The sequence below is a fragment of the Pelmatolapia mariae genome, linkage group LG2 (assembly GCF_036321145.2).
Source record: "Pelmatolapia mariae isolate MD_Pm_ZW linkage group LG2, Pm_UMD_F_2, whole genome shotgun sequence".
Classification (NCBI taxonomy): Eukaryota; Metazoa; Chordata; class Actinopteri; order Cichliformes; family Cichlidae; genus Pelmatolapia; species Pelmatolapia mariae.
The window spans coordinates 1205039-1230420 of NC_086228.1; the positions used below are offsets into that span (position 1 = coordinate 1205039).

Below are 25382 nucleotides of genomic sequence, written 5' to 3' on the forward strand. Positions count from 1 at the left end.
TTTCAAAATGTCACACGTTTCTCTTTATTGTTATTAATATTCTTGTTATCATAGATATTATTCAAAATTATGTTCTTAAGATAAAAGAGCAAAAGCAAAATACGCGACACATCTCTCGGTTTAAATATAAAAGTGATATGAACACGAGTGATTCAGGCACACGTTCAGAGAAATTAAAGTGCAGCAATCAGCAAAAGGTCTGCACGGAGGAGGAAGAGGAGGAACATCTGGGAAGGGCTGTCAGTCGCTGCGGCGGCCATGTTGGCGCGTCAGCCTTCACGCCTCACCGTAAAAAAAGAGAAAAAGCCTCTGAGGAGGATTTACAGCCTCCATCGTCTCTGTGACCAAACACAAGCCGACATTTAAAAACGTCACGTTTCACTTCATGAACGGTTTCAGAGAATCATCAACAGGGAAATTCATTAAAAAACGTAAAGCAGGAAACTTTTTATGACACGATGACGACGTGATGGAGCGACTCGGCTCTGACAGCAGAAACCGGGACTCGGCTCTTAACCTCATCATGGAGTCAACAATCAGCTGCCCTAATCTCCAGAATATTCATCTCATCGTCAGATTTAACAGAGGAAAGCAGGAAACTCGACCCAGGAAGAATGACTGAGTCATCCGGCCGGATCACTAAATCTAGGTTCTGAATTCCAACATGAAGGAGACGAATTTCTGAACTTAAGACAAAAAAAATTCCAATGATCCAGTTTTAAATTGGACTGAGTCTAAAGAATAATCCAGACAGAAAGGCATTCAGTACTCGGAGAAACTACTGTGGGATCCAAGACTCTCCATGAGGCATTTGAGGACACTCGGTGAGCATAGGAAAATGAACCATCTGACATCATCGGCAAGTGGGCGTTAAGGGTTAAAAGGTTAAAGGTTATTAAGCCGAGAGCTTCTCTAACAGTCGATTGTGCTTCTGAGCTACATCATCATCAACGTCACAACAGGATGATCAGGCGTTCCTGTAGCCATGACAACGTTCATGCTGCATTCAGGGAAAAAAAAAGGAAGAACTACCACTCAAAGGTGACGTCATCAGTCAGAGAACCTCTGGTCACTTTAAACTGTCAAAAACTATCATCTCCCACACAGAAACAGAGCCTGAATGCAGCACGGGTTATATTCCACTTACAGTAGCCGAGCTGTGCAGGTAAACAAGATCATTGATTCATTAATCTGTCTTTAAGCAACAGCTGAAGCCCCACATGTGCTCTGACACTGGTTTCACTGGTTCAAACTGGACATGAAGAGACCTCCAGGACCGCCGGAGCTCTGTGCACAAAAATCCAAGTCTGGACTTAGAGAGAATTTATACATCACATGAACCAATCATGAAGGCTGAAGCTTTAAGGGGCAAACGTGAGAACCTGCACAGAACGCACATGCGATGGTTTTTAACCTGAACTGGGAGAAAACTCGACTTAAACGACTGATCAGCTTTTTTAAACCGATCTATTGACCTTCTGAGAAATACAGCCTGTAACAAAAAGGCAAAATAAGCACAAAAGAGTAATAAAACACGGCACCGGTTGGTTTGTGAGCAGCCCGCCTCGGGACCGCCAAGGTTCAAACTGCATCAGTAACTTGGAGCGTTTTATTTGTCCGACCTGGAAGGGGCAGGCGGACGGGGAGAGCACTTTCAGGTCAAACAGAAACAAACTTCAAGTATTAAAACAGAAGAAGAAGACGAGGAGGAGGAGGAGGTGGTGACCCGCAGAGGTTCAGATTGTGGGAGGAGCAATGGCGAAAACTAGGTGGTGCTCTCTGTCTTTAAAACCGTCACTCGTCACTGCGGCTCACGGAAAACTCGGTTTTCAGTGAAATCTTTGATATTAATTTGCAGACTTCGTCCAGCTTCAGGCTATAAAACAGAGCAGTACAGCGCCCTCTACAGGACGGGAGGAGGCAAAACATGAGACCGTCTGTAGGGCGGAGGTTTGAAATCAGGGCTGAGACGAAAAATGCAATAAATAAATACATAAAATGCATTTAAATGTTGATTTGAAGTCGGGCCAAACCGAGTCCAGTTTACTGGATCAGTGCAGGAAAATCTACACTGAAACAAAACGACCACACCTGCAGCTCAAAACAAAAACGCCACATTAGTAAATTAAAAGCCTGATTGATTAAACTGGGAGACCAAATGATGAAATAATGAGGCGGAGCTAAATGACGCCTCCAGCTTCACGCCGTTTATTTACTCGGATTTCTCCCAAATATGCAAACTCCTGACGGGAGAGGGCGATGACATCATAGCCAGTCAGTTTGCACATGCTCTGTGTGACAGGAAGTCTGAGCGCAAATAGATCCAGACAGAAAACAAACACCTGGATCTCATCATGATTTGGTATCGTATCCCACAATCCCGAGCAGCTCCAACCTCGTCCTCGCCACGATTCGCCCTCCGGTCCAAAAAACAACAAACTCTCCCCCCCCAAAAGCCAACGCAGTTTTGAGTGTCAGCTTTCACGGCCTGTACAGCGAGGAGCATTTGATGGCCTCACCTCTGCGAACCTGACGGGTGGAGTCAGGTACAGACCTGACCGACAGGTATGGGAGGCTGCTGTTAGTTGCTTTGGCTTCTCTGGTCCCGTCCTCGCTGTGATTGGCTCGTAAAGTAAAACGATCCTGCACGACTACACGACCACTTTACTTCTGCTGATCTGTTTTAACGGTGAGATCTCGACTCTTACTGAGGCAAGACTTCAAAGCCCTTTGGTTCTACCTGCCCAAACACACCTGGGCAAAGACTGGGAGGAGTCACAGGTGAGTGATGTCAGTGAGATAAAAAGCGGTTTGCCGGGGAGGCCGCCGCCTAACGTTCCCCAACAGTCTGGATCGGGGGAAGAGAGGGTTTGTTTTTTTAACAGGGGGTGGGACTTGCAGACAGGACTCTGTTCTGTAATTGGCCAGACTGCCTATGAGTCACATGACACTGTCCTGCAGCAGCGGCTCGAGGTCCTCGGTGTCGCTGACAGGCACGGCGAGAGGGCTGCCGTTCTGAGCGTGTGCGGCGGAGCTGCTGCCGGCCTTGTTGGAGGTGCAGGTCTTGACTTCGGCCAGCTGGTGGCGCTCAGGGATGAAGAAGGCGACGACTAAAGCAAATATGACGCTGCACGCGCCGAAGAGGAAGGGTGGGCCCGGGACGACCAGCTTCTACAGACGGAGAGAGAAGCGACTCGTTACGGGAAACAGAACAGCGAGGAAAGAATCAGCAAGGCGCATTTCTACGCACCTGTGTGCTCGCTGTGGATCTTCCTGCCATCGGCTCCACTTCGTTCAGCTCCACGTTGAACAGGAAGAAGATGAAGCCGTAGAGAGCCGGGCCCAAACCATTGCACAGGCCTCTGATACCTGTGATCATCCCCTGAGCCACACCTGAACACACAGACGCCTCAGTCACATCTGCACCACCTTCATCCATATGACACAGTCAGATGTTGATACAAACCACGGCCACACAGACCCTGTTTAAGACACGCCCCTTCGGACGGTCAGGTGTGACTCACCTTGCTGGTCGGGTGAGGCGCTGTGCGACACCAGAGCAGAGATTGCTGGGAAGGTGATCGAAGACATGGCTGCTACAGTTCCTGCTGCCCACATCATCCTGTAAGGACGCGAGCAGATAAACGTTTAGGTCAGATCATTCACAGGAAACAGGAAACGACACGGACACAGGCGGGACGCTGGGACTCACCACGGCTCGGAGCCGAAGCCATACCAGGCCAGCTGGAACAGCTGAAAGGCCAGGCCGAGAAGAACCGTGTTCTTCTTACCGATGGTCCTCATCAGAACCCCGAAGAAGACCGTCTGACAGACACGAGACGTACGGTGAAGAAATCAGGACGCGACACATTTACAGGGTTTAAAAAGACAAACTGTAGTCTGTGCGAGGGGTTAAAGCAGCGTTTCATATCAAACTAAATGAACAAACCTGAAACAAACACTGTGACGTCAGCACGCATTTAGAGTAAAAAAAAACCAAAGAAAACCATCACACTTTGAGGCCTTTCAGCTGAAGACGCTCCACGGCACCATCTCCCACTCGGAACAACACGGGCGTTAGCTCTGTTTTTAATACGATGCTCCCGGACTCACAGTAAGACCGATGGATATTGGACTTCCTGTTACCACCTCCTGTTGGATCAGAGACTCTCTCTCTGACCGTGTAGAGTTACAGTCGGTCCCCATCTTTCCTCAGCCGCCGACTCTACACTCTGGACACACATGACTGTGTCAGTACCCACCCAGATGATGCCACCGTGGTGGGCTCATCTCTGGAGGCGACCTACAGAGCTGAGGTTCAGAGGCTCTGTGAGCAACAGGGCAATAGCCCAGATCAGTGCTAACAGCTGACCTGATTGGCTGCCTCTCTGGACTTTTTTTTTTTTGGGGGGGGGGGGGCAATAATGCACAGTGAACATTCATTCTTTAATTTATTCTTCACATCTTTTTCTCCACCTTACAAGTTTACTGCGTTGTGTTGAGTTGTGCTCGCTGCCGACGTGGGACAGTTTTCCATTTTCACTGTACTTCTGTGCTAAATATGACGGTGCAATGACAGTAAGGAGTCATCTTATCTTAAAGAGACGCGCGTGCAGCCACAGCAGGTTAACAGTTTCAGGATCGTTTCTCTCTAACATCGTCGGGTCTTTGCTTACAAACTCCTTTGGCTGTCGGCTGAACATGTTCACATAAAGTTTGGATGCATTCAGCGACGTTAGCAGACGGTGCAACAGTGAGGACGAGCGTACCTGAGCGACTATAGAGAGGATTCCCACCATGGCGATGAAGCCGGTGATGGCTGCCGGAGAAAACTCGATCACCTGAAAGATGAAGATGAAAACCTCGTCAGTGTTTCCTCCTTCAGGTTTTCATTGATTCATATTCGTTTTCTAATAATCTGCGTATTGCAAAGAAAAAAAACATCACTTTTATCTTTGTTTCATTTTTTTTGGGGGGGGGGGGGGGGGGGGGGGGGGGTAATTTAAAATTAAAATACAGAATTAAAATAATATAATGTCTGACCAGCCCCCCTGCAGTACCTTTAGGGCCCACCAGGGGGTGGCAAGCCACACTTTGAGACTCACTGAGCTCCACTGAATAAAGGTGGAGATGCTTCATCATTTAAATCCCATAAATCTCCTGATCCTGATGATTAAGGGAACAAATAAGTGTTCCTGAGCTTGAACATGTAGGTTTGACCTCCTGAGTCTATCCAGCACATCCTGGTCACAGCTGTCTGTGTGTTACCTGTCGCAGGTAGAGGAAGAAGCTGGAGTACTGCCCGGCTTCAGGCAGGTAGGACAGGAACACGGTGACGCAGATCAGCAGCACCGTGGTGTCTTTCCCCACCCGACGCAGAGACTGAACACACCAAAAACACAAATATCGATCAATCGATCTATCAGTCAGCGTGGAGCACGTCAAAGCTGTAACAGCGATGAAAAGACTCACGGCGAAGGGGTCGGCCTGCTCCCAGGAGATGGGGAACCCCCAGGACGTCAGCCTCATCTTGTCTGGCAGCGACTCGGGGACGACGAAGAACACGAACGCAATATCTGCCACAGCAATCACCGTGGCAACAAGGACCACCAGGCTGTCTCCGTACTGCGCAGACAGGTAGGCCCCGATGGCCGGACTCGTCACCAGGCTGGCCGCGAAGGTCGCTGAGACCTGGCGAGCGAGGAGAGGTAAAAGTCAGCACGTAACCCACCTTTGACCTTTAACCCCAGCCCTCAGGCACAGGGGTTCAAACTTGAAACGTCAGAATTTTAAAACAAAACTGAAAATGTTTCAGTTTATGAAAATAAAATTCGGAATTAAAAACTTGTTTTCAAATTTTTACTGAAGTTTGATTATTACATCTGTGACTATAATTGATATAATCTGTGAGTCATCGTGACTTTTAACATTTAATAAAAATATTTCTACGATTCAACCATCCTAAAATATTTGTAAGTGAAACGTATGACATAGATATGTTTTGTTTAGTGTGTGTGTGTGTGTGTGTACCAGTCCGTAGGCCGTGCTCCTCTCGTGTTCCTCTGTGATGTCGGCGACGTAGGCAAAGATCACCGAAAAGGTCACCGCGAAAATCCCGGAGACTGAGATGAGAGCGAAATACCACCTACACACACACACACACACGCACACACACACACACACACACGAGAAACAGGACATTCCTCCATTTTATTTCAAAATAAGAGACTTTAGCTGGCTCAGGTGGGGAAACAGCGTTCTGTGAGACTTATAGTGTGTCTCAGGAATTACATCAGATTCAAAATAATCAAATCATGCTTTTTAACTTAAGTTTAAAGAACTCTCTCACTGTTAAACACACACAGAGGAAACCTCACTTCCTGTGATGTGAGGATTAAAGAGTTAACGTTTTTGCTCTGCTTTCAGGGAAGCGTCGTCGTCTTGTGACTCTGATGTTACGGTCGTTAAACCAAAAACGCTCTAATCTGGTCTTTTATTGGAGAGTCTGTGAAATGTATGAACCATGTGACTCTGTGACAGTCAGACATCAGCTGATCGCTGCTGCAGTCCAGCTCACAGCCTGAAAGTTCAGACGGAAATCCAACATAGGTGTGTTTTTTTACTTTGAAGTAACTGTAACTCCTGTGTTTGGGTGAAAAGCAGGAAAAAGAGGAGGAGGAGGCCAGTGTGCCTTCAGCGTGTTTGCTGATCCTGGGCCGCTCACATGATCAACACGTGACAGCTCTGGCGATTAGAGTCCAGAGTTTTCCTGTCATGCACGGCTGAGCAGCAGCCTGGTACTGCTAGCTTAATGGAGCCGTCGTTCCTTCTCCTCAGCTAACACTGATTACTCAGCCTGTTTTCACGCCGCTGTGATTTTTACAACATTATGTGGTCCAAAAAAAACATGTAGAGTCCAGTTTACTCTACATGTGATTTTTATCATCGAGGCCATTAAAACGAGTCAAAACATAAGACGACATCTTTATTCTTGGAGCTCAGTCTGCAGCAGGACTAAAAGCAGCTGTTTTAGCTCCACCCCCTTCATACAACTTTCTTCTGATTGGTTACTGCTGTAAGCCTGCTGAGGGGCATATCAGCGTATAAGGAGTCTGCGATTATATTTCTACTGTTTTCTACTCTCCACATGATGTTGGGATGCGGGTGCAGCTACAGTCAAGTTAGCTGTTAGCAGGGGTCCAGTTTCAAGCTAACAATAAACAAAACAAACCACAGATGCTCTGATTTCAAACTGAGCTGAGCTTAGCGAGCTGTGAAACACGCCGTTTCTCAGCTGTAAACAGAACGATCAAGGCTGAAGCTCTCTGCTGATCGTTACGTCGACCGTTCCTCAGTCAGATTAATTCGCCTTTGAATATTTTTGTATCCTTCTCTTCTGATTATTCGCGTTTCTTTCATGTTTTATGAAGAGTGTCGTATGTGCTATGTGCCATTTTCTGTGTTGTGCTCGTGTTTGAAGCTGTAACCAAAATTTTAAATGCTCGGAATTCTTTACTTCTTCACTCATGGTTTTATCTCCGAGAGGAAGATTACTGAGAAAGAGCGTTAGTCTCACCAGGGGCTGATCCTCATGAAGGGGATGGGGGCGCAGGTGAAGAACACTGTCATGAGGAGGAAGGACTTCCTGCCCCAGATGTCTGACAGAGCACCAATCAGAGGAGCTGACAGAAACGACAGGAAACCCTAAACGGACAGAGAAATACAAACTCAGAGACTCCATGATATCGTAATATTCAACAAGCGCTAAGTTGAGCGGTGGCTGAAAGCTGCGCTGACAGTAAACAGCCGAGCGGTTTACCTTGACCCCCTGCACCAGGCCGTTCATCAGGAAGGTGTGCTGAGGAAACGTCTCGTGCAGGACCTGAAACCACAAACACACTGCTTTCACTTCCTCAGCACGTAGACGCCATGATGGTCCGCCCTTTATTACATCAGCCTGTAGATCATTTTTGGTCATGTGATGCTTTCAGCGAGGACACATTCAGGGTTTTAATAATCCCACTTTGGGGTTTATAGTTGCAGGAAAAGGTTTAAAACTTCATGAAAACTTTAACACTTCATACAATTTTGCAAAAAGCGTGTGTGTACTCACGGTCAGCATGGGCGTGGTGAGCAGGCCCCACGCGAAGAACTCCAAGAAGATCACCACCACGGCGTGAGTCACTCTGGCCCGGCTTCGGCCGTGCTGCGGCGAGCAGAGAGGCAGACGCATTAACCTCACTTCTTGTGATGCGTCCCGCTAACATGATGACATTAGAGCACATCTCCTATCGCTGCTTTCACTTTAAGACCTATTAGAGTTCAGAAAAGCGCCTTAAAAGCCAGTGGAAGCATCACCCACAGACACGTTTGTCCTCAAGCATTCAGCTGCATCGCTTCTTCATTTTTGATAAACTCAATGTCGTTATGGGCTAATAAGACTGTGCTGTATGCGAGACACCGAGAACGTCTTACAGACTCTGTGATTCCTCATCACCTGGGACTTAACCCACATAATCGGTCCTCCAGCTGAAGCTCGCAGCACGGTGCAGAGTAAGAAAAGGCTGTTTTCACAGATCTGTTAAAACTTGTGAAAAAGAAACTGTTTGGAGGAGCGCGGCTGAGACAGGGAAGGTGCGTTCAAGGTAAGTGGTTTTATAAATCTCTGTAACAATAAGCTGGATTTAAATATGTGTGTCTGTGGGGACTGACTCACTGCTGGAGCCTCTGCTGGACATTGGAGGAACTGCAGTTTTCAGAGTTTGAGGCTCTGTGGGGGGTAAATGCCGCCATGGGCTCAGCCTCCAGGTTCAGTCGACTGAAGAGTGTCGCCTGCGTTTATGGAAACTTTCATGTGGCAAAATCTGCAGAGCTGCTGGCATCGTGCAAACAGTAGTAACCACAACTGCAAAGAAAATCTGCAAAAAGGCTTCCCACCACACTGTTTGATGTAGCTTCACGTCACTTTGGGTGTCTTCAAACAGTCTGAACCCCAAAGACAAGTGGAAACTGTAAATGTGGAGACAGCACAGTCGGCTCGGCAGAGATGCTCTCCTGGACGCCAATTTATCCATTTGCGTACAACGGGATTTTCCACCTATGCAAACGTTCTCCTGCACTGTCCTCCAAACACCCAGCAGCTCAACTGTGCGTAGGTCGAATGCTGATTGGTTTATAACCTGACCGATACAGAGAAGAGTGACAGCAGAGGTCACAGGGAACAGAAGACGCACGAAAGAAACACAGTACGAAGTGTACAGACAGCGGCTGCAGCGGACACTTTGTCTTTAACACCATTTCACTTCAGCTGTTTGTTTGTTAGAACTTTATTGTTCTGCACAGCCGGCTGACGAGTGGCCCACAGACCAGTCGCACCACATAGTTTGGACGCTGCCTCCATCGAGCACAGACGCTCGCTGCAGGCTGACGAGACGTCAGTAGCTCTCTAAATGAATCTGACATTTCAACTGTGTGAATACTTCGTGCATGCAACCACAACAAACCAAACCCTGGGTGTAGGCAGGAGGGTCGGAGTTTTACAATCAGTGCGTCTCCGTCACATCCGTCCAACTATCATTTGTGTTTACAGCCTTTTAAAAAACAACAATGGATGAAATGCAGTGATAATGATGGACAATGATAACCACACCCCAGCTTTGTTTCTCTCCTTATAAACGCATTTGTTTTAAAAAATACAGACAGCTACATGATCTTAACTGCTTTGACATCTGATTTTAATATTTCATTTTTTAAACCTACACTTTAATCCCACTTTGAATTTTCTGGCTCCGGTTACAAACTACCTCTGAATACAGTTTAGAAGGAGCTTAGTGTGTGCACTCAAACATCATGTATGGCAGTTTACATACAGTCTACTCCATCACAATCAAATACAGGGATGCATTTAAAACAAGAAAAGAGAAATAAATCATCAAAAACAAATTAACTACTTGAAAATGATTCAATACATAACATACATTTAAAAGAAATTGAAACAAGGATATCTATCCTATGATCATTCAAATAACAAACTTAAAACTTTATTCAAAAAAATATTAAAGATAATAAAGAAACCAACGTAACACCCATCGTGACTTTTTCATGTACTTTGTATTAATGCCGGAGTAATACTACTGTAATAGTGTTATAATGTAATTTGAGTGCAGTACTTCGGTTTAGTTCCGGACTTTCACTGCAGCAATACTGTGTTTCCAGGACTTTTACTTGTTACCGAGGCTCTTTACGGTGTTTCTCCTGAAGTAAAGCCTCTGAACATTCACACCTCCGAACCAGACGGGCGACAGTTTAATGTTTGGATGCTTTAAGCTTTAATTATCGCCTGAAGTTTGCTAACAGCTAATTAGCTTCCTGTTTTACCGCTCCCTGTCAGGCTAACTGAATTAGCTTCTGTCGGTGAGTCAAACATGGCTGTCAGCGGGACATCAAAGCCGTTTAATCCGCTTATTAAAGCAGTCGTTAGCCTCTTTTATCGCCCGCTCACACCGACGTTGGCCGGCGACGCCAACCCACAGCACTCACCGAGCTCCGGACCAACACCATGTCGCTGGCCTCCGTCGCAGTTTTCTCCCGCATCATCTCACATCTTGCTGAGAAGATTTTCACTCCCGGTTCGCGCTGTGGGACATCCTCCCGAGGTGTCTCCGTCTCTTCCAGAATGCCTCGCCGCGTGAGATGAAGATGTGTCCCTGCTGAGCTATCATGGACCTGGACCCGGAGCTCTTCGTGGTAACGGTAACTGTGAGCAGGAGACTCGGCTTTCGTTTTCACCGAATTCCTCCGCTCTGACCTGCTCGCTGGCTGCTTGTGGCTCTATTTTATCACCGGAATACACCGCGTGTGCACCGCCGAATTCTCTATTAGCAAGTGGGACAAGCACCGCCCCGCGGCGGTGTAGGTTATTCAAAACAAAACGCACATCCATCTGCCAAAAGAATCTGTTTCCAGATCAGATTTCCTCCTGCTCAGTGCGTCTGTTACATATGCAAAAGCTGAAACATCGGACTCTGGATCAGTGAGACTTACGCTTAAAAAGCGCGCCCCCTGCCGGACCCGATATTACCGCACAGTGCAGTTTTGTTAATACTTATTAACAGTGATGGCGTCGTTTTTTTCAACGAAAATCGTCATTTATAAAACATGGCAGACTAAAAAGTTCTTCTTAATTAAGCGCTTTAGTTGTCTGTGAGGAAACTGGTCAGCGCAGAGGCTCAGTATTTGGCAGGAAGCGAACGGGGATGCGAACAGTCCAATGGATCACTTTTTAGCAAGCCGGGGAAAGGCGGGACTCAGCTGTGGAAGATTTTCTTTTTTGGCGTCAGCGCGAACCCGCACGGCACAAGCGTCAAGGCAGCCCGCGTGACCAACTGCACTTCTGGTGATGGTTTTTCAAAATAAAAGCATGACTGGCTGTGACTGTAAATTTATGGTACACAGTTATTTAAATTTGTAAAACAAAACTGTTAGTTAAAATAACAGCGCTATCTATGTTTTCTTTTTGTTAATGTTTTGCTTCTTCAACATGAAATAAGACTTGTGCTGTTTCAAATCTTTAAAGTCTACAATAACAATATCAGCCAATTCAACCAATACATAGGCAGATAGAGAGGAATGTGAACCTCTTTCATCATGTGAGTCTGTGATTCTCATTAGCTACATGGATAATCTTTACGGGTTGAAAGTCGCCACTCTTTGTGTGTGTGTGTTTCCTTTGCTTGTTTTAATTGTTTCATTAACCTATAAAAACACAGAAGTATCCTGTAATCACAGTCAGGTCATTATGAATTATAAGTAACTTGCTGGCAATCCTTCTACTGAGAATTTACTGTAATTTTTCAGTGCAAAGCCAACCTCTAGAGACCCAGCAAGAGGAACAGCAGTCTTTCACTGGACTGACAGTAACATCTGTGAGAAAGCACCGCTGTCCTGTAGAGACTTTTAAAGATAACTTACTCATTTCCTTCAAAAATCTACAAATCAAAAACCATTAAATCATTCATTAAATCATTTTAATCATTCCTTGTCTAACAGAAATATGATCTATAATTATTTTGCTCTGTGCTAAATATTCAAAACTGTGAAAACATATTCTCTTTTACCACGATGAGCTGCAGCGAGGTCTGTAGGAAACTGAACGCTTAAAGCCAAAAGAGTCAAACAGTGAGGACAGTTTAGACTGGGTCCTTCTTTGACTGAGTACTGATAAACCTATAAATGACATTCTGAATTTATCAGGCTTCAGGCAAAATTTCAAACAGAATGCACAGGTGTTTCATAAAGGTGCTGACCCTGAACACTTTAAAATGGTAGTCTTGCCTGAAAATAGTCTTAAGTCTTGAATGAATGTTAAATAGAAGGTGTATCTGAAATCAAATGACACTTTTTGGTCAGGGTTCAGGATGTTATCACAGCACATCAGCTACTGTTTGTGTACTCAGCTCTGCTAAGCATCAGTAATGTGCTGCACTAGATCACAGAATTTTATTAAAACACGTCTCCGTAGGTCTGTATGAACACTCCCTCTGACGGTTTATCATTACCTTTCTGATAGACGCCTCCTTTTAGGCCGAGTCCTCCTCAGTGTTTGTTCAGGTGTTTCACAGGGAACCATTCATGGACCTCTTTTATTCACTGTGTACATAAACAGTATTCTCTCTGCCATTCACATCTCCAATCTAAATTTGGATACATTAAAATTATTATATCTTTTATTACATTTAAAGACAATACTTAAAATCAGCTGTACTGTGATTCACACTGAACTTGGAAAAACTGGATTTACTTTGCTGCCTAAAACTGTAAAAAGCTCCAAAACGCGACCATGTGTCGTTTTATTGTGCAGCTGTCTCTCTGCGTACTCTCCTGAAAAAGAGAACTTAATATCAAAGAGATTGCCTGTTTACATAAAGGATTTCATTTCATAAGAACAATAATAGAAAAGATAAGAGTTATTAAACCCAGTCTGACAATTAGTGATATACACTTTCAATGTGCAATTTCAATAAGCCTATAGGCCAGGGTTTTCCACTTTCTGCTTTCCGCTGATGATCTTGTACTGTGTCATTATTTGTCATATTAAAATGTTGATAGTCCAGTATTTTAACATGTCACATTCTGACCTGTGTGTTTATTATAATATCTTTGAGTTTGGCATTTCTGTTGCTACACGAGCCTTCAAGTGTTATGTGGACTTTTTTTATCTCCCAGTCACCACTGAAGTTAAAAAGTGTTTCAGATTAAAAGCAGGAGACCTGATTGGCTGTTTTCAGTGCTGAAGAGCTTACTCTCCCACAGGCTTCTGTAGAATCACTTGCCACGGGTCGCCCCCTTGTGGAAGTTTTAAAGTTCAATTCAATTTTCAATTTTATTTATATAGCGCCAAATCACAACAACAGTTGTCTTGAGGGGGCGACCCGGGGCAAGTGATGGGAGAGTAAGCTCTTCAGCTCTTCAGCACTGAAACCAGCCAATCAGGTCTCCTGCTTTTAATCTGAAACACTTTTTCACTTCAGTGGTGACTGGGAGATAAAAAAGTCCACATAACACTTGAAGGAAAGCGTTTCCTTCATTTCATCTTTTATGTACAGTCTGTGCTCCTCCCACTTTTACTTTGGCGGCAATATGTAGAGCCGGCGCTCTTATTTTGAAGGGGCGCGCCGCCTCTTTCCCGCCCTCCCTCCATCTTGGCGCAGCTAGCTTGACGCAGCGGAGCGCCAAAGGGAGGCTGAGCGGATCAATTTGGAGCCTCGGCGGCTGATCGGGATTATGCGGCGCTTCTGATCTCTGTGTCGGTAAGAACGTGCGACCCTCACGCGCCGCCGGTGACCGAGCCGTGCGTGCGCCGCTGTTTGTGTGCAGAGCCGCGCGCTCAGCGGCCGTTTTCTCCGCAGCAGACCTCCCTTCTCCTTTGTTCGCCTGCGCCTGCTCTCGCACCGCTGCGGGTTTTCTCGGTACTGGCGCAACATGGCCGCCGCGCGTGCGGGGGAACGAGCCAATTAGCTGCGCGCATATTTTGATATTTAGCGTGAGGATGCAGCTCGATGAGGAGGAGGGGGGCGGGGGGGTAAAGTGTGACCTCTGCGTGGTCATCTTCATCACCACCACCATCATCATCAGCAGCAGCAGGACTAGCTCCTCCAGCCTTCAGGTGCGGAGGGAGCAGCTCTAAGAACCGCTGTGTGCGGGTTTGAAGCCACAACAGTGAGTCTGTGCGGTGTCAGCAGGCCGTCCTCACCTGCCACACAGTCCGGAGGCAAACACCTGAGGTCGGGCCCCCCGGTCAACCCCCCCCTCCCCCCGTGGAGTAAAGGTGTAATCATAATAACTAAAGTATTTTTTATGGCAGAGCTAAAAAAAAAAAATGTCAGCAAACTAAAGTTTTAGGTGTTTCCAAGTGGCCGTTAAACGCTTCCCACTGGGTGGGTGGAGGTTATCCACTGTGGAGAGGATACTACTCCCGAGCTTAATGACGCTTCACACGTAGGTGTTTTGCTGTTATTTACTTTATTTTCTTTCATCTGCTTCTGTTTGCTTGGTTTTTTTAAAAAACAATCAAATTCATTTTTCGTAATTTTGTGCTCCACGACTTTGGGAGATGTCGGACCTCTCGCACTAAATTTAAGTCCAATTGTCTCTTTTTAGTTTCTAGTGTCCCTGAACTTCTGTAGTTGTCAGATCTGTTGTTGTTTTTCTGTGACATCTCTGAACCACGATTAGAAAACCTTCCAATAATCTTTTCAAACTGAATTTACTTGATGCTAATCGTCTTACGTGTAGAGCAGGAATTCCCTCAGATATGGACTTCTGTTTCTCAGGTTAAATCCAGACAAGTTCCCCACACTCACTGTCACAATAGGAGCAGAGCCAAAGTGCGTTACGTCCCATGATGTTTCATTCTGGAGTGAAATGTGAGCGTGATGACAGTGGAGATGGAAAAATGTATAAAAGTCAAGAAGGAAGCACATTTAACGAAAGTAGGAGTGGTCCCAGCATGGAGCCTTGGGGGATGCCACATTCCACGGGGCGGACAAAACTGAGAAATTTCCTGCTTTGAAGGGGCAAATGAGCAGTGATCAACCATCACGGAACAAAAGCCATGACTTAAACGACATGAGCTGGAAACACTTGTAACAAGCAACGCAGCGGATCCACAACGCTGTGAAAAACTCTTAGATTTAAAAACAAAGTCAGTATTTTAAAGCAAAACCTCTTTTTTTCCTTTTAATCTGCGGATCGTTCCAGATGCACCGAGGACACAGGGTCAGACTTCATGACCTTTGAAGGGGTCGCCACGGTTCTCCATGGATGTTGCTCACCATTCCAGTAAATCTGAATGAAACACTTTGGTCTTAATGATTTCTGCAAAAGTAACTCAATGGTTAAATTGTAAAGAAAAGTTTTAGCCGTTATATTTTCATACAAAACTCAAACCGGATTCAAGCTAAGTTTAAACGGGTCACTGGTGGATTTTAACAGGTCGCTGAAAATGGAAGCTTTAGGAGGAAAGGCTGCAGTGTGAGGAAACGAAGGCTTATTTTGAGCTACACAGAGCTACTGTGAGAGAGCAGAATAAGTCACCTGTACTAACGAACTCAGATCTATTCAGAATATTGTCTGGAAATCAGATTTAATAAGTAAGTGTCTTGTTTCTTCCTGACGTGCGCTTGTCTTTGAGCGTGGTGTGCCATTAAAGGATGTAGGTGAGCAGCTTTGGTGTCATTTCAGATGTTTACAAAGCAGATATTTGGGTTTGAAGCGCACACACGTGGATTCAGTTCAAGATTGTAGAAATATTTCATTACAAATTCATATGCAGTCCAGAGTTTGTTGATCAGATGATGATATTCTTAAATAAAGTGTCAGGTTTTGTCAGTGTGGCGCTTACAGACGGGTTTGTTTGGGTCCCTGTTTGGATTCAGTGTGAGAAGGTTTCCCTGCAGATGCTCATTCACCCGTCCGGAGTTTAAAGGCTGCTTCTCAGAGTGACCCTCTATCCTCCTCTTCTGCTGCGAGTCTGCCGTTACGCGGTGATGTCACTGTGACCCGGCGGTTGGTGTCGCAGCAGCAGCAGGTCTGTGGTTTCTGCTGCAGGTGCGGTGACAGCTGCAAACATCAGGAGCAGCTCGGTGCGAATCCTCCCGCCGCCGTTTGTGACCTGGTTAAAGCGTGGAGGGGATTTTCAGGCTCAGTCCTGTTTTCTGTTTGGTTACCAGAGGAAGGCGTCTTCGTTCACACCGACTGTTTTTACGTAGATCTGATCTTTCTAGAGAGGAAGTGACGAGGGTAACTGACTTCTCGTGGTCCTTGAGCTGATTTATCAGATGGTAGGAGGGCTGGTTAACGCTTCGCTTTCTTATTTGGCAGGAACTATATTATTATATATAATAATATGTATTAAAAGACTGTGTGGATATTCGCCTGCTTGGATTTGTTTTTCATGCACAGGTGTTATGTTTTTAATGTGAATAATATCTACCATCTCACTGCGTCGATGCCCAACATGAGACAAAGAAGGATTATTTTGAACTTTGGATCATACAAAACTGCTGTAGTAGAGTCCAAGAGCAAAAACGTGGCACTTCCATTAAAAAAGATAACGATCAAACATCTATTACATTAATAATCTGTGTGTCATTAAAAGATGGTGAGGTCCGTATACTTACACTGGTGCTGTCTTTGTTGTTTCAGCTGTTAACCACAACCTGAATTTCCTCAATTCCTGCAGATTTGCAGGAGTCGAATAAACGTGTGTTAGCTTCAGTGCAGTGCTGTGTTCCAGGCCTAAAGCTGACAGATACAGCTGTGATCCAGAATTATAGAACCATCCTGGTCCCGTACAGCTGGAGGAGGAAATAATCCATCTACAGCTCTGCTATCACTTCCAACATAAATGAAGACAGAAAACTAAACAGCAGTGACGTTTGTAGGGTTACTGAAGTTGGGCTAGCTGGTATATAATGATGTGCTACGTGATCGCTAGCGACACAGCTATGTTAGCATAGCATAAACACAGTGAAGCTGGAGGATGAACGCTAACTTTTTTCCACTGGATAAAAGTTAACGTGAGGGTTCCCGATGGTTAGAGACAAATGCAGTCACATGGCAGGATGCTGTAAGCGGACCAAACTTCAGTCAGGAGAACAACTGAGATAATCCATCCACAATATGAGGTTAGTCATTAATATACTGCTACATGGGCTGGGCTGGAGTTACAGCGTAAGGGCTTAAAAATTATGTTTTAAAATGAATAGCGATAATAATTAAAACTAAGAGAGGCCGACAGTGATCACTGACTGTTTTTAGGGGCTTGTTGACATCAAATAGAACAAGATACAAAACATGTTAAAAACACAACAACCTTAATAAACACAGAGCAGTTTGGGCCCAGAAGCAAAATTCATACATCATCACTTAAAAAGCGGATCAGGCTGTAAACATGTTTGTTTCAACATGTGAGTCTATGGGACTGACTCACTGCTCACTGACTAACAAACAGCGGGTTGCAGCATTCCTGACCTTTGACTTCTGACCTTTAGAGCCTTTGACTGCCAACCAGTAATCAGATTAGTCACAAACTGCTTTAAATTTATCCAACGCTGGACGTTTTACCTTCAGCAGAGATTTAAAAGGAGACGCCTTCAGCTGCTGTGATTGGTCAGGATCCATCAAACATTAACGTCGCTGCATTCAGTCCGACCTGCGAGATTGATCAGGCTAATCAGTCCTTGCTGTTCACCACGAGTCACTCTGCTGACCTTTTGACCTCCAGTCTAGCAACTGCTCTCATCCAATCAAACGTTGTTAAACTCGTGACTGATAAACTGAGTTTCCTGTTGGAGTTTTTGTTGTTAACTGTCAGGATGCATCGTTCAGACTTCCTGTTTCAGCCTCGTGTGCCATGTTTGTTTGTTTTCTCTTTTAAAACTTTTATACATTTTTATTTGGCTTTTCTTTAACAAGCATTTTAAACTTTACGTAGTGGTTGTATTAAAATGTCTTCTGGACAGATTAAATTCATCACTCTGATGTAAAACGTTGGCGTTTACGTGTCCGTGTCACCGGTTTTTCCTCCTCAGATTGAATGCATCGTTCCCTTATAGGTTCTGGCAGCCGTGACGTCACTTCCAGGCGTTAGTCTGTACCCAGCCTGGATGCAGCCTCTCCAGGGACCAGCCTAATTCTTGGTGCTCCTTCACTCCCGCCTCCTCCCTCCTCTCCCCACCCTTTCCCCCTTCCTGCCCCACCCCTCCTTTCCTCCATCCTCATCCTCCACCCTCCACGTCAGCCTCGTCTTAACACAAACTCCCAGCATTTAGCCCGGACTGCTGGTGTGGTTGGCTGCTCCTCTACAGGTGGATGAATGAAGACCCCCTTCAAGAGCCCAACGGCGCCGCGGCCCCGAGCGGACGGAGGTGAGTTACATGAGCGAGGCGCTCCACCCATGTCCGTGACACGCTGCCGACTGGTCATCAGACTGATGTGTTTATGTGTTTCAGGACATTCGGGCGTCTCTGCAAACATGATGAAGAAAAAGAATCCGCACAAGTAAGTAAAACAGTTTTTTCTTTTCATTTGTACAATAAAGTTTTTAATTAAAAGACACAACAAATAAATGAAAAGTCACCAGCTCGCACCGGTGTCACACCATCTTCTCCTCCTCACCCTTCATCGTGTCTGAACCTCCTCCCTGCAGGAAGCAGAGGACCAGCGTGGGTCCCAGTAAGACCCTGACTCAGCCCAGAAGGAACATCGTGGGCTGCAGGATCCAGCACATCTGGAAGGAGGGCAGTAAGTTGGCTCCATGTGATTCTCCTCTGATGTCTCATTTTCCTTTTGATGCTTCATATTTGATTAGTTTGGCGAGTTAAACATTAACATGTCCCTCAGTGGATCAAATGATGATTTATAGAAATGCAGGAAGTTAAGCATCATGTGAGAAAGAGTCACCTGTGCTGGTGTTTACGTGTCTGCTTCCTCTCAGGTAAGTCGTCGCAGTGGAAGGGGACGGTCCTGGACCAGGTGCCCGTTAACCCCTCCCTCTACCTGATCAAATACGACGGCTTCGACTGCATCTACGGCCTGGAGCTGTACACTGACGAGCGGGTGGTGGGGCTGGAGGTTCTGCCCGACAGAGTGGGTGAGGAGCCACCCGTCATGGCCGCCGCGTTTGGCGAGTGGCTCGTGGCAGAAATAAGCTGTCAGCCGCAGCGACGCACGGCCAAACGAGTTTTAACGTGTGACTGTCACAAACTTTATGGACATCGAGGTCCGCAGCAGCGGCTGCTGATTGGCTCATTGTGTCAGATGTTTTCTGTTGTATTGCTGCAGATTAAGCCGAATACTCGAGTAAATGCACTTAGTTACTGCTGTTACTTTATTTAACATTCTGCCTGGCGTCCCGATGATCTAACCGCACCTCTCCATGTGTCTCTCTGTCCCGCGATTGGTCCAGCTCCGGCCCGTGTGACCGACTCACTGCTGGCAGACACGATGATCGGTAAAGCGGTGGAGCACATGTTCGAGACGGAGGACGGGCCGAAGGAGGAGTGGAGGGGGATGGTGCTGGCCCGCGCTCCCATCATGACCTCCTGGTTCTACATCACCTACGAGAAGGACCCGGTGCTCTACATGTACCAGCTGCTGGACGACTACAAGGAGGGCGACCTGCGCATCATGCCCGACTCCAGTGAGTGTGAGCGCGCTGGGCGGCGTCACAGCTCGCCACGTTTTTCTCTGTTTCAGTAAAAAGTGAAGCAGGAAACTGAGCGCTGAAGCAGCGAGTTGTTGGCATCAAAGAACCAACATGTTCATGAGTGGGAACGCTGCCAGTGCTCGCAGGCTCAGCTTCCTTCCTGTGTGTGTGAGAGTAATCCACATGTGGGCCTTTATCGGCTTCTTTGCCATCCAGACGCTTTCTGCTTCCACGCTGGCTGATGTGGGTTCCTTTCAAGGTTTCACTCAAACAAGCTCAGCGCTGCTTTGGTTTTCTGTTTCATGAGGCAGAGTCCTCGAGTAAATGTTACTGCTGGTACTTGATTTAAAACCCTGCCCGACGTCCTGATTATCAAACACATGCTGCTTTGGTGTGTTTAATACTCTATCAATCGCCACGTGATCAAATTCTGCAAAGACGATAAATAAAGTTGACCTTTTCTCTGTGTTCGTGTCTGCAGACGACAGCGTGACGGCGGAGCGAGAGCCCGGCGAGGTGGTCGACAGTCTGGTGGGCAAACAGGTCGAGTATGCCAAAGAGGACGGCGGGAAGAGGTCGGGAATGGTGATCCACCAGGTGGAGGCCAAACCCTCCGTCTACTTCATCAAATTCGACGATGACTTCCACATCTACGTCTACGACCTGGTCAAGACCTCCTAAGACCAGAAACCCTGTTTAAAAAAGACTTGCTGAGAACCACCAACCCCCCCAGAAACCCTCTGCCCAGTGGAGACCAGTCAGCTCTGTACTCTCTTTGGTGAAATGCCTTAAAACAGGACAAAAATCCAGACAGCGCCCTTCAGACCAGCTCCAGTCGTCCATCGTTCCACGTTCACAACATCGGTTTTTGAATAAATAAAATCTGCTTCACCCAGAGGTGTAGAGAGGACTCGATCCTGAGACCCCCACAGAGAGAACACAAGGTTTTCTGAATAAGTACTCCCTTCCCTGAACCCCGTCGGACCCTCTGAGACCTCCGTTATCTGACGAAGAGGGGGAGCGAGCAGCTCTGCGGGGGTTGATGAAGGGACGGGACTTGAGGAGCTGCATTCTCGACGACGTATATCTGCAAACAGACACTGAGAGACGCAGCGGGAAAACAGACTTTGGGTTCATCACTTGTCTCTTTCTTGTTGCTGTTTGTGTCCCACAATCATTTTATGTTTCACATCAAACATCTTCAGTGTTTGTTTTCCCAAATTCAGCATCCAGGAAGCAGCAAAGTGTGAATGAAGACACCATACTGTCGTTTTCTGAGCATGTTTTCCATCATTGCAGCTGTGATTTGTGTTCGCTTTGGGTTCACATCTGTCGTCTCCGTCATAAAAACAGCTGTCCTGGTTGGCTCCAAAGCTGACGTCGGATCTTAAACACAAAATCGTTTTTTTATAAAGATGTGCTCCCCTTCCTCCTGCTGCTGCTGTAGAGTTTACATGGTTTGTGTCATACCTTTTCTCTGTATTGACACCTTTATGTTTTTATCTGTTGTGTATACTTTTTATTACCCACTTAGCTGTAGGACGCTTGCGGCTGTTGCAGGTGTGTACAATAATGTTTCTATAACTGATGAATCTCACTTTGCTCACTGACTCTGGATTTGGGCGCTCATCCCCGGGTTCACGGCTCGCTGTAAAACAGCATAAACTCTTAGCTGATGTAGCTCCGCCCATCACAGTAGGTGGTCCTTTTTTTTTTTTTCTTGCACCAAACAACTGACGCATAAACAGCCATGTTGCCTGAACCACATCTCGTGTGCCTGATTAAAAGATCTCAAACTATATGTTTAAAAATCCAACATAATTTCCTTTGTAGTTTCCAAACAGTTCATTCTGATTCTAGATCCAAACGGATTTCAGTCCAGAACATTCCTGTTAGACGTCACGTTCCAGGTGAAATACGTTTTGGTTTACAGCAGAGTCTCATCAGCGCGTTTTTTTTCCCCCCTTTTTCCAGCGCGAGGAAACGGTTTAAAGTTCTCATTGTGGACTCTGCATTCCCAAGCTCTAGAACAAATCTTCGTCCTCTAGAACTAAAATACCCGAGTTTAACATCTCACCGCGTTCGTTTGCCGTTTAGGTTTAAGATTTTCTGTTAGATTTCCCACAAGTTCTACAACACTGAGGCAAACATTGTAGACAATCTTGACAACCCCAGATTCTCTGATTCTGGGCCAAATCTGGATTAGAAATCTTAACATCCTCTCAGATTTGGACCTTAACCTGCTCTTCTGGACCCTGTTTGTCCGTTTCCTTCAACATATACAACAGACATTTTTATTGTCATTATTATTTTATTGTTTTTGTTTTGGGTTTTTTTTAATCATTCAAGAATCTGTTTGATGTTGTCCCGACGTCTGTCCTCTTGGTCGCAGAACCAACTGTCCTAAACTGCCCAGCTATACATCCTAGAACATGAAGGTCGAAATATTCTAGAAAATCAAACATGTTCAGCTTCTGAGGTTTTTGTGGGATAATTGTTTTTTATATTCTAGACTTTTGTTTTGTTCTAGAGTCTGTTTTTCAGTATTGTTTCCCATGAAAATCTCCGATTCAAGAATGAATCTGGTTTGGAAAGATGATTATGACTTCCAGAGTTGACAAAATATCTTTCAACAGTTCAGCTAATGTTCTGGGCTCTGTGGTTTTACATCAGACTATGTGCTGCTTTGTAAACACTGACTCTGGATGACTCTGGTTCTGGAGGATTTTTGATTGATTGAACAAAAACGTTTTTTCAAGTGTTGGAAAAAGTCAGTTTTTTTTCCTAGACATTATGTGATGGAACATTTAGTTGTTTTTTCTGTATTTTGTTTGTTCCCCCCGCTCTTCATCCTGTCTGTGTTGGTTCTGGACGGTCAGATTCTAGAATCATTTAACTGTGGAACATTTTCAGGTTTGATCTCAAACAGCGCTGGAGTATTTTACAGAGTCTAGAACAAATCTTAAATCCTTTTTACAGTTTCTTCTAGAATCTGTTTCCAGAATTGCACTAAAATAGATTTTATAATGTGTATTTTCATTCAAAGAAAAATGATTGTAGAGTCTTTGGTTGAAATTGCGTTGAATCATTCTTTACTTGAGACTCTGGAACCTTCTAGAACATCAGGCCCAAATTCCAGGCTGCTGTAGAATCAATGGAGGCCACATGGAGGTGTGTCGACAGTTTCCTTACTAATTCGAGAGCGTACGTGCAGGAAATGGAGCCTGCACATTTGAAGCTCTTTGAGAGCTGCGGTTTGATTCTGTGCAATGCCAGGAAAACGTTGAAGCTGTTTTTGGTCTTTTTGTTTTCAGATTCTAGAAAACATTTGTCTCTGATTGGAGTCGCTTCTCTCTAGAGCTGTTCTGGTTTATGTGTGAGTTCTAATTGAAGGCTTGTTGTGGTTGAGGTTCTGTTTTCAGAATCTGATCCCACACAGATCCAAACGGACATTCCCAGATTCTAGAATCTGTACTTTAATATCCCGTCAGAATGCACATGATGAAAATGCCGTTGAAGGATTCCCACCTTATGTTGTTTTTCCTTAGGCTCTAGAAGCCATGTCCTCGTCCTGTCACGTACGTCAGAGTCTAGAGCTCTTTCTCGGTTTGTCTCAGATTGAAATCATCTGTTGTTTTTCTAAACTCTTCAGATTTGATTTGATTATTTTGTATTTTTATTTTATCGGCTGGAGGACGCAGGAACCTGAACACGTTCTGGATGGTGGATTCATACACGTGCATGTATGTCTGCTCACTGTGGCGTGAGCTCCGGCACATTTCACACAGGCTTAAGTCCAGAATCTGTTCATCCCATCCACGGCTGCTCTAGAGTCACCGTGACGTTGCTAGGCGTGTTACTTGGCTTCACTACAGTTCACTACAGTTACGAATCACAGGATGTGCTGAGAGACTCCGGGGTGGGGTGGGGGTCGGGCTTGGGGGGTGATGTGGATGCCGAGCCTCCCTGATGTGGAGTGGTGCGTTCAGGAGCCGTTTGTACTTTCCAGGAAACCTTTGATGTGTAGCGTGTGTGTGCGTGCGTGTGTGTGTGTGTTCAGAGCAGTGTTGTTTTTGCATGCATATATTAGCTCTGTGTAAATCGATGTGAGTTGCATGTCCGTGTAGTTTTCAGTTGTCCGGCTGTCTGTTGTGGCTTTCGGTGCCTTTTTGTTTCTTCTTTTATTTGTCCCCCGTGTCCCTGATGACATTTGTTGTCGGGTTAATGGTCCAAAAAAAGAAAGGGGAAAAGCATTAAACGGGATCCCGGACCAGCAGGGCACGCAGCCGTTACGAGTCCAGCAGCGGAGCTTGTACAGACGTCGCAGCGGCGGTAATGTGTGTGAACTCTGTTTTGGTTTTGTTCAGTTTTTGGGTGGATCGTCCCTTTAAAGTGTGCCAACCTACAGATGCCAGTGTTGTACAGCAGTGAAAAGCTCACTATTTACTAAAATAAACTGTTTCTCTGTTTTTGCACTCGGACTTGCTCGTTCTTTCTGCCTCCGACACTTCGTTCTGTTCAAACTGTGACACACTGATCCTCAGAGAGAGCAGAAAACAGATTTAGGCTTTAGACCGGGACTGGGTGTAAAATGGATTTGGGTTTACTTTTTAACACAGACAGTGGATCTTTGCTGAACTTGTGTAGTTACCAAAGTAGAAGTGGATCATTATCTTAAAGCGATAATGTTCCAAAACACAGCAAGTCCACCTGTGATTGGCTCAGAAAACACAAAGTTTTTGTAGTCGGAGTCTGTTTATGAGGTTTATTAAGTATTAAATATTTAGAGTCGTTTGAACATTGCTCTCACTTTAATTCTAACGAAGTGTTTTGAGAGGATAGTAATGTCCGATATCAAAGAATCCATCCCGGACACATTCGACCCTCTGCAGGTTTGCATATCGGAAGAATCGTTCTACCGAGGACGCCGTTAATGCAGCGTTCCACACAGCCCTCTCACACCTCGAATATAAGGACTCCTATGTTCGAATGCTGTTTATAGACGACAGCTCAGCATTCAACACCGTCATCCCAAACAGACTGGTGGAAAAGCACCTCACAGGCAGGCTTCAGGCAGTCAGAGTTGGTACCAGGACATCACGTACAAAGATAGTGAGCCCAGGGACCCCCCAAGGCTGTGTGCTCAGTCCACCCCTGTACACCCTCTTCACCTATGACTGCATCCCCTCCCAGAGCAACACCTCCATCATTAAGTTTGCTGACAACACAACCATTGTTGGGCTGATAACTGTTGGAGAGGAGACGGCCTGCGGGGAAGAGGTGGCTCAGCTGGTGACCTGGTGCCTGGAAAATCTGTCCTTAAATGTTGAGAAGACTAAGGAGGTGATTGTTGACCCGAGGATGAGGAGAGACCAGCACGCCCCACTATGTATAAACGGGACTCAGGTGGAGAGGGTGAAGACCTTCAAATTCCTCTGCACCCACATCAGTGAGGATCTCACCTGGACCCATAACACACGGCAGATCATCAAGAAGGCTCAAGAACGACTCTTCTTCCTGAGGAAGCTGAAAAAATTAGGATTAACCTCTAAACTTCTCAGCAATTTTTACAGATGCACAGTGGAGAGTATCCTGACAAACTCCATCAGTGTGATACGAGAACAGCACCACTCAGGATAGGGACGCACCCACCCACAGCACACACTGTTCACAC

General features: G+C 45.7%; 2 protein-coding genes across 4 annotated transcripts; one reads left to right on the forward strand and one right to left on the reverse strand.

Annotated features, from left to right (window-relative positions):
• mfsd14bb (major facilitator superfamily domain containing 14Bb) lies at positions 1 to 13105 on the reverse strand. Its single transcript, XM_063489736.1, has 12 exons — positions 10540 to 13105; positions 8114 to 8206; positions 7820 to 7882; positions 7577 to 7704; positions 6031 to 6145; positions 5473 to 5691; positions 5269 to 5382; positions 4770 to 4841; positions 3713 to 3825; positions 3525 to 3622; positions 3251 to 3393; positions 1 to 3171 (listed from the first exon to the last, which is right to left on the reverse strand). The coding sequence occupies exons 1-12, from the start codon at positions 10594 to 10596 to the stop codon at positions 2941 to 2943; spliced, it is 1446 nt and encodes a 481-aa protein (XP_063345806.1). The 5' UTR covers positions 10597 to 13105; the 3' UTR covers positions 1 to 2940.
• A 596-nt stretch (positions 13106 to 13701) lies between these two features.
• spinb (spindlin b) lies at positions 13702 to 24182 on the forward strand. Of its 3 annotated transcripts, none has more exons than XM_063489747.1 (7): positions 13702 to 13808; positions 18093 to 18428; positions 18513 to 18561; positions 18710 to 18804; positions 18998 to 19153; positions 19469 to 19702; positions 20190 to 24182. In XM_063489747.1, the coding sequence occupies exons 2-7, from the start codon at positions 18377 to 18379 to the stop codon at positions 20387 to 20389; spliced, it is 786 nt and encodes a 261-aa protein (XP_063345817.1). In that variant the 5' UTR covers positions 13702 to 13808; positions 18093 to 18376; the 3' UTR covers positions 20390 to 24182. The 3 variants fall into 3 exon arrangements, with proteins under 3 accessions (XP_063345817.1, XP_063345826.1, XP_063345835.1); XM_063489756.1 differs by having other exon boundaries at positions 18117 to 18428; XM_063489765.1 differs by lacking the exon at positions 13702 to 13808 and adding an exon at positions 14097 to 14496.
• The last annotated feature ends 1200 nt before the right edge of the window (positions 24183 to 25382 follow it).

What these genes read in the sequence shown, in the direction of transcription:
- mfsd14bb (XM_063489736.1), bottom strand. Translation starts at nt 10,596, where the DNA reads ATGATGCGGGAGAAAACTGCGACGGAGGCCAGCGACATGGTGTTGGTC. An exon ending in AGCAGGCCGACCCCTTCGCC is followed by an intron (nt 5,383 to 5,472) that starts GTGAGTCTTTTC and finishes TGGTGTGTTCAG; the next exon opens with TCTCTGCGTCGGGTGGGGAA. An exon ending in GATCCACAGCGAGCACACAG is followed by an intron (nt 3,172 to 3,250) that starts GTGCGTAGAAAT and finishes CTCCGTCTGTAG; the next exon opens with AAGCTGGTCGTCCCGGGCCC.
- spinb (XM_063489747.1), top strand. Translation starts at nt 18,377, where the DNA reads ATGAAGACCCCCTTCAAGAGCCCAACGGCGCCGCGGCCCCGAGCGGAC. An exon ending in AAGAAAAAGAATCCGCACAA is followed by an intron (nt 18,562 to 18,709) that starts GTAAGTAAAACA and finishes TCCTCCCTGCAG; the next exon opens with GAAGCAGAGGACCAGCGTGG. An exon ending in GCGCATCATGCCCGACTCCA is followed by an intron (nt 19,703 to 20,189) that starts GTGAGTGTGAGC and finishes TCGTGTCTGCAG; the next exon opens with ACGACAGCGTGACGGCGGAG.